Raw genomic sequence first — 13,603 nt, forward strand, 5'->3', positions numbered from 1 at the left:
ACTGCACTCCAGTCTGGGCAACAGAGTGAGACTCCAACTCAAAAAAAAAAAAAAATGAGAGAGAAAGAAAAATCTGTAACCAAGGATTAAGAGACTTTCCACTGGTTTAAAATTTAGTATCCTATTAAACATCCTGCCTCCCCTCAAGCATTCACCCCTCAAACATTCACTCCATAAAGGTATGCAAAAGAGCTCTGAGCTTTGTGCCATGTACCCTCAGATTCTAGTCTAGATCCTATCACTGACATTGGGCATATGACTCAAGCTGTATGACCTGCATGAGTTCATATCTTCTCTGAGTTGCAGGTACTATGACAGTCAAGCTATGATCCTAGGTCTCCTTCCAGGCACCCAACGTACAAGATTCTGTCCCATTCCTCTCTTCCAGTCCTAGGCAAGTTTCCCAGTCCAATCCGGTCCCAAATAGCGGTGTGTCTTTGCGAATATCCCTTAACTTTCTCCAGATTTCATTTTGTTTTCTGTATAAAGAGGATATTTGGACTATGTCTGAGGTTTCCTCTGGTTACTACACACACACACACACACACACACACACACACACACACACACACACACACATATACACACACATTCACACATCCCATTTTAAGATGAGAAGTTTGACACCACTGTATCAACTCATGGTCTGTCCTGAAAGTACTGCTTTACACATAAATGTATACCCACTGAGTTTTACGAGTTTTCTAGAAAAGTAAATGGTATTTTTGTTGTTGTTTCCAGGAGGTCATTTATGATGGGACATTTAGGAAAAGACACAGGTAGTAGAATCAGTGACTGACACACCTACTGTATCATATACTGGTCATGTCTGGATCAGAGAAGAGATCATCTCTTGATCTTTCATGTCCCTCTCCTTACTAGGATTTAAATTAGCATACTGCTGCATGAATGGTAACATAAAATTTTTATGTTACTTCTTGTAAGTGGCCTGAAAAGGTAAAAACTTTGTCCACACACACAAAACCCCCAACTAGTTCTACTTAGTAGCAGGACCCAGTCTAAAGAAATAAGATGGAAAGGTATAAAACACCAAACATCTGTGCCTGATGGGGAAGCAAAACAGACCCTACATACTCCATGTGTGACATCTCTTCATCTCTCCCACTCTCCTGACTATTACCACCAATTTAAGAGAAAGTACCCTGGAAAGGGACTGGCTGTCCTGGGAGCTGGCTGAGGTCTTGCCAGATCCGGCACCTGTAGGCACAACTTTATTCCATTTAGCTTTCTATCTCATTCACCATGCTTTAGCCACACTGGCCTCCTGGAAAACATCAAGCCTTCTCTCAGAGCTCTAGTTCATGCCTCTCCCCCTTCCTGAAACACTTCTCCTCTAGCTACGTCATTCTTCACATGACTGGCTGCTATACTCCTTTCAGGTCTCAGCTTACCTGTTACCTCCTCAAAAGGTTTTCCTGACCACCCCATGTGGATGGGTCACCTACACTTCCCAATGTTCTTTTCTAGCACTGTATCTTTTTTTTTTTAGTCTTTATAACAACTTATAATTGTGTTTTCTGACTCACACTCACTAGACTGTAAGCTTGCCTATGAAGGCAGGGCCACATCTTTTCTACTTATCAGTACACATCCAGTGTCTAATACTGGCACATAGTAAGTATTCATTACACATACATTGAATGAATGAATTAGTAAATATTAGGAGAGCTTCCCAGGTTTCAGTTCGGTCTCAGATCTCCAGGACCTCAGTGGCTCACCTTGTACATATGGTCCCATCTCTGGATGCTCCCTGACCCGTAGGGTATAGGACTTCTTTTGACCAGATTGCTCCAACAAATCTCGCACCCGTTCATTATAGATTTCCAGGAAACTAGAGACAGGTGGGAAAAGGCAACATCATTAGATTTTGAAAAATATAGGAAGAACACTAAGCCAAGAATGAGGAGATCTTAGTTCTTATTCCAGCTCTGACGCTCCAAGACTTTGATCAAGCCAGGATTCCCCCTTTAGTCTCTTTCCACATGTGTACAATGGGTTTTTGAGCACTGGCTTCATTACTTCATGGTTTTAGGTTAATAATGTTAATACTGATTCAAGTTTGACTCTCAGGGGCCATTTCAATGTGGTTTTTAGAGTGTCCTATCACCAGATTGTGCCATAATCAAGCCTCCACAACAGAGTCTATAGAGCTTGTTTTTTGAGTGATTTTCAAACATGATTCTTGAGTTCTATTGTTCTGTGAAGGAATCTTAAGGGCCTCTGCTATGAGAAAAACTAAGTGAGAAGAATTCTGATTCCCACCTCTGCTTTAAGTAGGGCAATTCTCATTTCACCTATTTTATGTTCTAGGATTCTATATAAGATATGCTCTAGCTCATAGATATCTACTGATATTTTATCCCTTTAAAAATATCGATAATTATTGAGCCAGGTGCAGTGGCTCACGCCTGTAATCCCAATACCTTGGGAGGCTGAGGTGAGAGGATTGCCTAGCCCATGGGTTCGAGACCAGCCTGGGCAACATGGTGAGACCTCATCTCTACAAAATAAAAAATAAAAAAACTAGCTGGGCGTGGTGGCACATGCCTGTAGTCCCAGCTACTTGGAAGGTTAAGGCAGAAGGATCGCCTGAGCCTAGCAGGTCAAGGCTGCGGTGGCCGTGAGCATACTACTGCACTCCAGCTTGGGCAACAGAGTAAGACTTCAACTCAAAAAAAAATTGAGCTTTAATTCATTTACTATAAAATGTTCATGTGTATATGTATAGTTCAGTAATTTTTACAATGTTTACAAGGTTGTACAACCACCACTACTATCTAATTCCAAAAAATTTTCATCACCCCAAAAAGACATGTCTTTTTTAAAAATTAAATTATTGTGAATGTTATTTTTATCTTTTTTTTTTTTTTTTGAGATAGTGTCTCATGCTGTCACACAGACTGGAGTGCAGTGGCATTGTCATAGCTCACCACAGCCTCAAATTCCTGGGCTCAACTGATCCTCCTACCTCAGCCTCCAGAGTAGCTGGGACTACAGGAGCATGCTGCCATGCCTGGCTGGTTTTTAAATTTTTTTGCAGAGACAGAGTCTCTCTGTGTTGTCCAGGATGATCTTGAACTCCTGGCTTCAAGTGATCCTCCCATCTCAGCCTTCTAAAGTCCTGGGATTACAGGCATGAGTCACTGTGCACAGCTTTAACAGATCGGTTAAAACATTATCTTGGAATAGCCAGCACTAGTCTTGGAACTAGAGTTTAAGAATTACTGGAGTCCTGGAGAATAACTTAGTGGGGACTGAAAGAGAGATACCAAAAGCTAGTATCAAACTCTATAGAGAGTGAAGAAAAGCGGATGGGCGTGGTGGCTCATTTAATCCCAGCACTCTGGGGCCAAGGAGAGAGAATTGCTTGAGTCCAGAAGTTCAAGAACAGCCTAGACAACATAGCAAGACCTTGTCACGAAAAAAAAAATTTGTTTAAATTAGTCAAGATCCAGGCGTGGTGGCTCAAGCCTATAATCCCAGCACCTTGGGAGGTCAAGGTGAGAGGATTGCCTGAGCCCAGGGGTTCAAGACCAGCCTGGGCAACTTGGTTGAGACCTCATCTCTACAATAAATCAAGAAAAATTAGCCGGGTGTGGTGGTGCACACCTGTAGTTCTAGTTACTTGGAAGGCTGAGGCGAAGGATCACCTGAGCCCAGCAGGTCAAGGCTGCAGTGGCCGTAAGCGTGCCACTACACTCCAGCATGGGCGACAGAGTGAGACTCTGACTCAAAAAAAAAAATTAGCCAGGTAAGGGGGCACATGACTGTCATCCCAAGCTACTCAGAAGGCTAAGGAGGAAAGATCACCTGAGCCCAGGAGGCTGTGGTTGCTGTGAACTGCGATCATGCCACTGCATTCCAACCTGGGTGACAGAGTGAGACCCTGGCTCAAAAAAGAAAGAAAGGAGAGGAGAGGGAGACAGAGGGAGACAGAGAAGGAGGGGAAGAGAGGGGGAGGAAGAGAAGGAGGGGAAAGCGGGGAGGAGAGAGGGGGAAGAGGAGAGAAGAGAAGAAGGAAGGGAGGGAGGGAAGGAAGCGGGGGGAACAAGACAGTCAGGGTAAGCTGGGCCATAGAAAGAGAGACTTTCCTGTTAAGACTAAGGGTAGGGAATTAAGTTTTCCACAACCAAGGAGCTAAGCTTCTCATCTTCCTGTACTGCAAGATATTTCTTCTGAGGCCTTTCTCCCTCCCTCTGATGACACTGGAAGCCAAGAGAGGACAGCAGAACACAGTAGAATTTTGAGTAGAAGGAGAAATATTTTAGGTCCTACAGCTTGATAAATTCTTACCTTACTTTTACCTTACAGGAGGAAGGCAGTGAGGTATAGTCTTCCTCCCTGATGAAGAGACCCTGCACAAACCAGAAGGTTGGGGTTTCATTGTAGGAAGTGTACAGAGACTTACTTTGAGAGGATCCAGTCAAAAGAGTCTATACCTCACATATCCGTGGTATCAGCCCAACAGACGCCTGGAGAACAGAAGAAAGGAAAGTATCATTGTTTACTCAAGGTGATGCTCTCCCCTACCCAGCATCAGGAATCATCCTCAACATAGGTGATGGGCACACTGGCTCCTTGTGGTAGCCTCTTCACTTCAGGCAGTTTCACTAGAGGTATACAGAAGAGGCTTATGTGTCAGTGCTCTTAAGAGACACAGAAGAGATGTACCAGATGAGAGGCAGATTATTACCATAAACAAGGAGAAGCTAGCAAGCCTGCTTTTACATCATTCTTGGATAAACGCACATTACCAGAGTACATGAGTATTTAAAATACACACTTAAGAGAGTTGGCGTCTTTTTCTATCTTATATCTATCAAGTGCTAACTTATACACAGGTTAAGGGTTTCATATTCTTGGTTTAAAAGTCAATTTCTTCTTTTAATTTCAAATGCCGTGAAATTGTACTAAACATGGACAAAGCAACACAGGCCTATAACAGCAAGGATAATCATCAAGGAGGAATAGTGTCCTCGACAATGTCCATATGTAGTGTTATTTGTCACCCCCTTCCCCTTCCCACCAGGATACTTCTAAACCTAGAACAAAGAGGTATTCTTAAGGAACTCTGCCCTTCTCATTTTCTATTATGAAAAAAGGTTCTCATGAAATCCTACATACTTTTGAAAGCCTCCAGCCCAGGAGCTGGTTCTCCTGTTTTCTTCTAACACGAGATCTAACACATACAGCCTTGGAGATTGGCCACAATAATATAATCTCTGCATAGCCCTAGCTTGCACTTAAAGATTCAGTCCAGGTCTTGTCTACAACAAAGGTGTTTAAAAACTTCAAGTGATTAACTTAGAAATAATATGAGAAGTTCAGTAAGACTGACATGATCTGCTTTGTCAAAGGGAACTATAAAATTCTACAGCTCTTAGGATTTGATAAAGAGGGGCTAATTATTCAAAGTTTACTTTTAAATTAAATGCCCCAAAACCCATTCTTAATACAGAAAAGGGGCTCATTAAATCTTGTTAAAATTGACTGACTATAGAAATCATATACTATCTCACAGTGGCAAGGACAATGCAAGATGCCAGTTCACTATGACATTAGGAAGATATCTCATTACAATTCTGACTAATACTCACCGGAGTCCCCAGCATAGTATATGTCTTCCCAGAGCCTGTCTGCCCATAGGCAAAAAGGCATATATTATAGCCTTTGGCAGCTCCAGAGAGTACTTCCTTCCCCAAATCCTGGAACACCTGAAACAACAAAAACAAAGGGAATGTCGCTGTGGTCCTTCTTCCCATAGCAGATTTATAATTCTTTTCTTTTTTTCTTTTTTTTCTTTTTGAGTTGGAGTCTCACTCCGTCGTCCAAGCTGGAGTCCAGTGGCACACTTATAGTCAACCTGGCAACGACTTGATGGGCTCTGGTGATCCTTCCACCTCAGCCTTCCAAGTACCTGGAACTACAGGCGCACACTACCAAACCCAGCTAATTTTTTGATTTATTGTAGAGACGAGGTCTCACCATGTTGCCTAGGCTGGTCTCAAACCCCCAGACTCAGGCAATCCTCTTGCCTCAACCTCCCAAAGTGCTGGGATTACAGGCTTGAGCCATTGTGCCCGGCCTAGAATTATTTTCTAACCTAAAAAATTTTTTTAAATATTTTAAGTATACATGACTATAAATTCTCCAACCATCTCATAAGAATCACTTCAGCTTCAGAAAAAGATAAGGTAAACATATTCATTCAGCAAGTCATTCAAATATTTTTAAGCATTTTCTATTACTCGTATATGCAGGACACAATACTAGACACTGAAGATATAAAACCAATATGATCCCTAGTCTTAAGGAAAAGAGAGTCTTGGAGAAGGGGAAAGACATGCAAGCAAAAGAATTATTTTTCCTTCCCATGACAAGGAATTGTTTAATATTGTTAATTAGGTAAAACGACAGTGAAATATTATTGCACAGTAACATATAAATTCAGGGCCTTATAATACCACACTGAAGATCCATTAGGCCCAGAGGTTAGGTAGGGGTTTTCCCTGCAGGTGTATTTTCTATATATTCCCTCCTCAGATAGACCCTAACAGTTGGGTGGTTCTGCTGGTCATTCATCTCAGTTTTAGTGAATCAGAAACAGTCAGATGTTCTCATGTGAAAATTCCTATACTTTGTGTACTGCCTGTTCAATAGTCCCATTGAACTCAGTTAGGCAGACCCTGGTCCTCGGAAAAAACAACTAGGCTTGTGGGGAAGATATAGTACATAGTTCAACCAGTTGTTAGCAGAATACTACATGAACATCTGCATACCATGGCTGGTTCTGTGGACGTAAAGTTTACCCTTTGTATTGTTTTTGCCCAATGTCCAAATACTCTTCCTTTGAATCTTTGATTACATCAGTCTTGGTAAGAAGCAGTGCCCAATCCTCTACTAAAGAAGCTGAACAGGCCAGACATTCCCCATCCATATTCTGGCAGCTAGAATACTAGCATATAAAATGAGGGATGCCAACTAGATGCTCTCACTTGAATTTTGAAAGAAAAACACAAAAACAAAAAAGAGTTGATAAATTTTCTGTGGTTGCATGGAAAGTCCAATAGCCCTGCTTGCTAAGCATATAGCAGAAGTGTCAAGTGTGGGGTTCAAATTAGATTATTTCCTGATAGGGTTTGGCCTATGCTCCCTGCTACCTAGGGTCTCATGCCTTCCTACTCATTTTTCAACTTTCTCTTCAATTCTGTGGCTCATTTGATATGGTTCCAAATGGTAATGTGGTTTTTTGTTTTGTTTTGTTTTGTTTTTAGTTGGAGTCTCATTCCGTCACCCAGGCTGGAGTGCAGTGGCACACACACAGTCACCCCAACATTGACCCGCTAGACTCTGGCGATCCTTCCGCCTCAGCCTTCCAAGTAGTCAGAACTTCAGGCGCGTGCTACCTCCCAAAGTGCTGAGACTACAGGCGTGGGAGGTTTTTGATTTATTGTAAAGATGAGGTCTCACTAAGTTGCTCAGGCTGGTCTCAAACCCATGGGCTCAGGCAATCCTCTCACCTTGGCCTTCCAAAGTGCTGGGATCACAGGGTTCTTATTCTTCAAAGTTGTATGATCTTGAGCAAGTTACCAACACTGTAAGCCCCAGTTTCTTAGCTGAAAAAAATGTGTATTTATGAACCTATATCACAGATTTGTTGTGAAGACTAAGTGAGGGAATACACTTAATTAGGGACAACAAGGACAAAGATAGGAACTGCTAACTCAAAACTATACTATTTGTAGCTTTTTTTTTTAAGAGACAGGGTCTTCTGGAGTTTGAGACCAGCTTAGGCAACAGACAGTGATCCCCATCTCTACAAAAAATATATAAAATTAGCTGGGTATGGTGGTGCATGCCAGGAGATCAAGGCTACACTACAGCCTGGGCAACAGAGTGAGAACCCAACTCAAAAAAAAAAAAAGAAAGACAGGGTCTTGCTCTGTTACCCAGGCTGGAGTGTAATGGCACAATCATAGCTCACTGACACTTCAAACTTCTGGACTCAAGGAATCCTCCCTCCTCAGCTTTTCAAGTAGCTGGAATTACAGGCATGAGACACTGTGCCCAGTTACACCACCTGTTCTATGTTTTAGCAGCTGAAGTTATGCATCTTGGCCAGTGAACTACGTTTTTTTTGGTTTTTAAAGTTCCCAACGTTCAGGGATAGGTCCAAAAGAACCCAGGGAGCAGTGAAAGACTAAGGTCCTGTATAATTCCCAGTCCCTTCCTCAATGTCCCTTGCAGCTGTCCCCATTCATTAATTTGCTGTATTAGCAAAGGTAAAATTTGGGCAGGATTCTGTTTGCTTCCTGAAATCTGTCTGGGTGAAATTCCCAGACTGAAGAATTATATTTCTTTTCATTAGATCACCTGAGTTGGCAGCAATCTGTTTACTAGTTGGAAAATCTTTTGCAGAACTTCACCTTTCCTTCTAGTACCTCAGTAGGAAATGGGAACAGAGATACAGACAGAGCAAAGCCACATCTAGATCTAAAAGAGTGAGTTCAGTGTGGAAGAAAATAACAGAATGCTATTTCGTCCATATATTTATCCAAATTCAAATAAATGCCTGAAATTTTTATGAAAACATCTTTGAAGACACCATTTTCACTCAATAGTAAAGGATGTCAACCACAGGCAAAACCACTAGGATTCAAACTTGAAACTGGCAGACATGGTTAAGATATAGCTACAGCTATAGTGATCATTTAATGGTTAAGAAGACAGACTTTGGAACTTTCTGGGTTCAGAATCTGGCTCTTTGGGCAAGTAACCTTACCTCAATTTCCTCATCTGTGAAATGGAAATAAAAATAGTACCCATACCTCACAGGATTTTTAAAAGGATTAACTGTGTTAACACAAAGTCTGTAGATGATGTCCAGCACAAAGTAAACACTAAATAAACAGTGTTTATTGTTACTATACTTTTTTTTCATTTTTCTATATAAGAACTACTCAAAAGAGTCCCCTTTCTTTCTGGAGACCCTTAAAATATGAGAGAACAAGAGAAAAAATAAAGTATAATAACAATACAATAAGTATAATAATCAGATACCTGAATGTAGGTAACATAGCTAATATGTCCCAACTTCACATATATAAACAACTTCTACCTCTCAATCCTATTGAAAATTTATTTATAAAAGCCCTTCACAAACCATTAAAGACATAATTAAAACTCTTTCTTTGTATCTTGAAGGTTTCTATTAGGGTCCTTCCCTTTTATAAATATGAAAATCATTCCAATTAGAGGGAGGTTACATGCCTATTCCCATTTAAGCCTAGCTAGGGGTTAACTGACATAATTTGGGCACTGGCTCAAGTGTAACCAGATATTGCTCTGGTCTTTTGTAGCACACTTATCTAGAGAAACAGGTAATAGCCTATATTTAACTCTGAGAGATGAATCTAGATTTCCTATTTACCTTCTCCACTTTATACTGTGAACTACAGAGAGAGTTATTTCCCATGTTCATCCATATTGTATATTTATCCACACAATGTATACCATAAAATTGGTATTTAAACAGTTCCTGAAGAACAAGAGAAGGGAGAAACTATAACAGAAATTTTGAAATACAGGTAAACATGAACAAAGTCAATGAAAAAGAGAGAAGGTCATTATTATAAAAGAAACTAGTCTTGAGACATGCAGCAATTATTTATCAAGGACCCAGACTGTATAGAGTACTGTATGAGGTTTGAAAGACATTTCAAACACTGTCTGGTCCACAATGAACTTACCATACAGTTGGAGAGACAGACCATAGAGTCAGTGAACAGCTTAATACCAGTATATAGTAGAATATGAATAAATTACAGACATAAATATTGTATTTGGTGAAAGAAAAATGACTGTGGGCTGGGGTAGTTGGGAAATCATCATTGCAGAGTTGATACTTGATCTGTGTCTTAGGCTATACTTACCTCAAAGTATGCTTTGAAAGTGGTCCCTACCTAAAGGCCCCAGATAAAGGCTTTCTACTTAAGTGAGGTTGATCCCAGGATTGCATACACACCACAAAATCTAAAGTGTATCCTTGTAGACCAGAATCGGTGGCTCAGCCTGTAATTCCAGCACTTTGGGAGACTGAGGCGAGTGGACTGCCTGAGCCTGCGGGTTCGAGATCAGTCTGGGCAACTTGGCAAGACCTCGTCTCTACAATAAATCAAAAATTAGCCAGGCATGGTAGCATGCGTCTGTAGTTCCGGCTACTTGGAAGGCTGAGACAGAAGGATCACCTGAGACCAGCAGATTGACATTGGGGTAGCCGTGAGCGTGCCACTGCACTCCAACCTGGGTGACGGAGTGAGACTCCAACCGTAAATAAATACATACACACATACATAAATACATAAATAAATAAATAAAATGTATCCTTGTCATTTAAATCCTTCAAAACAGCAGAGCTCTGAGCAAAACAGTAGTACAACCACGTTACTTTACTCCCTTTGAAAAATCCTCATACCTCTAATTGTCATCTTTTACCATCTGGCTGTCAGCCTTGAAAAAGTTCATGCTTGGAACTAAAGATCTCCCAAGACAGGAACAACAAACACCCAGTTAACTAGCCCCAGACACAGTCAAACAAATCTCTCTGCCCCACCAATCATTTAAGTTACTTTTATGTGAACAAGGAACTATGGGTACAAAAGGGAAAGACATCAGCAACTACATATTCTTAGCTTGAATGAAGGCTCCACTGGTAATGGCAGTGGCCCATTCTCATTATGCAACCCTTTTAGTGGTATGAGAATATTGTCCCTAAAACCAAAATTACTCTGTAGCCAGATAAAACAGTAGCTTATATTTAGGTTTTATAGACTAGCCTTCTCTTCACAATCCCTCCTTCAAGATAATTGATTTATGAGCTCCCTCCTAAAGAGGGGAGAGGAGGGAACAGAAGGACTGCAACTTTCTTAACCTTGACATAGGTCTACAGAATTCCCATTTAACATTTCTCTCACTCTACAGCTACTGTCATGACTATAGAACTAGTAGGAATTTGGAAAAGAGACTAAAGCATCTGTCTTTATCCAAGTGGATTCATATTGCTTCAGTTAGCAGAAAGAAGAAAGAAAAAAAATAGGCTGAAACTTGCAAGTACTTCTCTCCATCCCATTTTCTTCCGAGCCTCCCAAACTATATAATCTATAATGTACTTATACTTCAATTTAATAACCATAATATATAATCAGCACTTCCAAATCAATAACAAAATAGCATCCCAAAAGGAGGAAATATTTTAATAGAATTACCCAAATGTCATTGCTGACATAATATATCTTCATTGTACTTTTCTGTCTTTATAAATAAATAAATTTTATATGGTTCCTACTCTGAGTATATAAGTTCTTGTATACTGCTTTTCTATTCTATTTTGTTATTTTGTTTGTTTTTTTTTTTTTGAGTTGGAGTCTCACTCTGTCGCTCAGATTGGAGTGCAGTGGCCGCTTCCGGCCACCACAGCCTCGACCTGCTGGGCTCCGGCAATCCTTCCTCCTCAGCCTTCCGAGTAGCCAGAATTACAGGCATGCGCTACCACAGAAATGAGGTCTCGCTGCCCAGGTGGGTCTCGAACCTGTAGGCTCAGGCAATCCACTCACCTCAGTCTCCCAAAGGCGCGGAATTACAGGCTGAGCCACAGAGCCCGGTTCTATTTTGTTTTATCTCATTTTATTCTATCTTATTTTTGAGATAAGGTCTCATTCTGTCACCCAAGCAGGAATGCAGTGGCACCATAATGGCTCACTACCACCTCGAACTTCTGGGCTCAAGTGATCCTCCCACCTCAGACTTCTGAGTAGCTAAAACTACAGGCATGCATCACCACGTCCAGGTTCATTCCTCTGTTTCAAAAAATGTATCCGTTACTGGTTTTCACAATAACTTTAGTTATAATAGTCTTTAACAATTGACAATTTTTCACATCCACACTAACATGAGATAAATGAAACCCCAAACTCCTACTAAGAAACAACAGTAGATTGGGTACAGTGGCTCAGACCTATAATCCCAGCACTTTGGGAGGACGAGGTGAGAGGATTACCTGAGCCTACGGGTTCGAGATCAGCCTGGGCAACTTGGCAAGACCTCATCTCCACAATAAATCAAAAAATTAGCCGGGCATGGTGGCGTGTGCCTGTAGTTCCAGCTACTTGGAAGGCTGAGGTAGAAGGATTGCTGGAGCCCAGCAGGTTGAGGCTGTTGCAGTGGCCGTGAGCACGCCACTGCACTCCAGGCTGGGTGACAGAGTGAGACTCCAACTCAAAAAAAAAAAAAAAAAAAAAAAAGAAACATCAGTAGCAGCTAGTACTTGTAAGTAAAACTCAAGGTCCATAATTCCCAGTAATATAGGGCACAAGAACAAAAGCAGAAGAGCCACCCGTACTATTCCTAATTTCTCCATTTCCAAAATTCTGTGAACTCAACTCTCCTTAGTCAAGTAATCCCTGTGTCCTGAAATAAATTTACTAAATTGGTTGGATTATTTTAAATGTATTTAAATTGAAATTCATCTAGCACTCAAATTCTCTCTTCATACTCTTCCCTCCTCCCTGTCCTTCACACTGATGTATTAATAGGTAATCATACAATTAGATTAAAATAGCTTAACCTCAAGAGATTAAATACCATCTTGGTATTTCTGGAATTAACCAGGAAGTAGAAGATGAACTTCCCTATGTTTCTGAAGTCATTTCCTCTAACTACCATCTAGCTACTATTTCTGTTGATGAGGTTCACCATAGTTATATCCCTGGGACACTAACTATGAAACCAGCTGAATAGGGTAACTAGGAATCCATGCCTTTGAACAGCTTAAAACAGATTCCTTCCCACAGAAGAGTTAGCATGACTCAGGGAAGAAGGAACAATGGGAAAAAAAGACATAAAATTCACTTAACATAATTCTGACCCTGTGTCACAGAAGATAAAAACTTATAATGATGTCCTCCTCACCCTATTTGGGATGGATTATCAAACTCCAACCTTTCTCTGGGTGTGGTGGCTTGCACCTGTAATTCTAGCACTTTGGGAGGCAGAGACAAGAGGACTGCCTGAGCCCAAGGGTTCGAGACCAGCCTGAGCAACTTGGCAAGACCTCTCATCTCTACAATAAATCAAAAAATTAGCCGAGCATGGTGGTACATGCACTTGTAGTTCCAGTTACTTGGAAGGCTGAGGCAGAAGGATCACCTGAGCCCAACAAGTTGAGGATGCAGTAGCTGTGAGTGTGCCACTGTACTCCAGTCTTGTCTATATTGGTGACAGAGTGAGACTCCAACTCAAAAAAATAAAAATAATAACTCCAACCTTTTAATTCAGGTTTTGATCCTCCACATCAGGCCATCCTTCCACACTTGGAACAGCCCGGCATAGACTGTTAGAGCTCAAGTGGAATGAGAAGGGTATCTACGCAGGTACTTAGCACAGAATAGGAAGTCAGAGATTGAGAAGGGTAAAGAGGCTCACAAAAGCACAGCTCAGAGACTAAGAAGGATGAGGAAGTCGGGCTCAGTGGCTCAGCCTGTAATCCCGCACCTTTGGGAGGCTGAGGTGAGTGGATTGCCTGAGC

At 41.2% G+C, this 13,603-nt stretch overlaps 1 protein-coding gene across 1 annotated transcript in view; it reads right to left on the bottom strand.

Moving 5' to 3' along the window:
* STARD9 (StAR related lipid transfer domain containing 9) overlaps positions 1-13,603 on the bottom strand; it is a 142,846-nt gene that overhangs the window by 74,745 nt on the left and 54,498 nt on the right. The window contains exons 4-7 of the mRNA XM_008059483.1: positions 5,619-5,735; positions 4,461-4,493; positions 4,315-4,376; positions 1,740-1,852 (exon numbers count right to left, since the gene is read on the bottom strand). Of these exons, the coding sequence (XP_008057674.1) occupies positions 1,740-1,852; positions 4,315-4,376; positions 4,461-4,493; positions 5,619-5,735 (325 nt within the window). The remainder of the gene's footprint in view (positions 1-1,739; positions 1,853-4,314; positions 4,377-4,460; positions 4,494-5,618; positions 5,736-13,603) is intronic.

The sequence above is a fragment of the Carlito syrichta genome, unplaced genomic scaffold, assembly GCF_000164805.1.
Source record: "Carlito syrichta isolate Samal-C Ts95f unplaced genomic scaffold, Tarsius_syrichta-2.0.1 Scaffold91562, whole genome shotgun sequence".
NCBI lineage: Eukaryota > Metazoa > Chordata > Mammalia > Primates > Tarsiidae > Carlito > Carlito syrichta.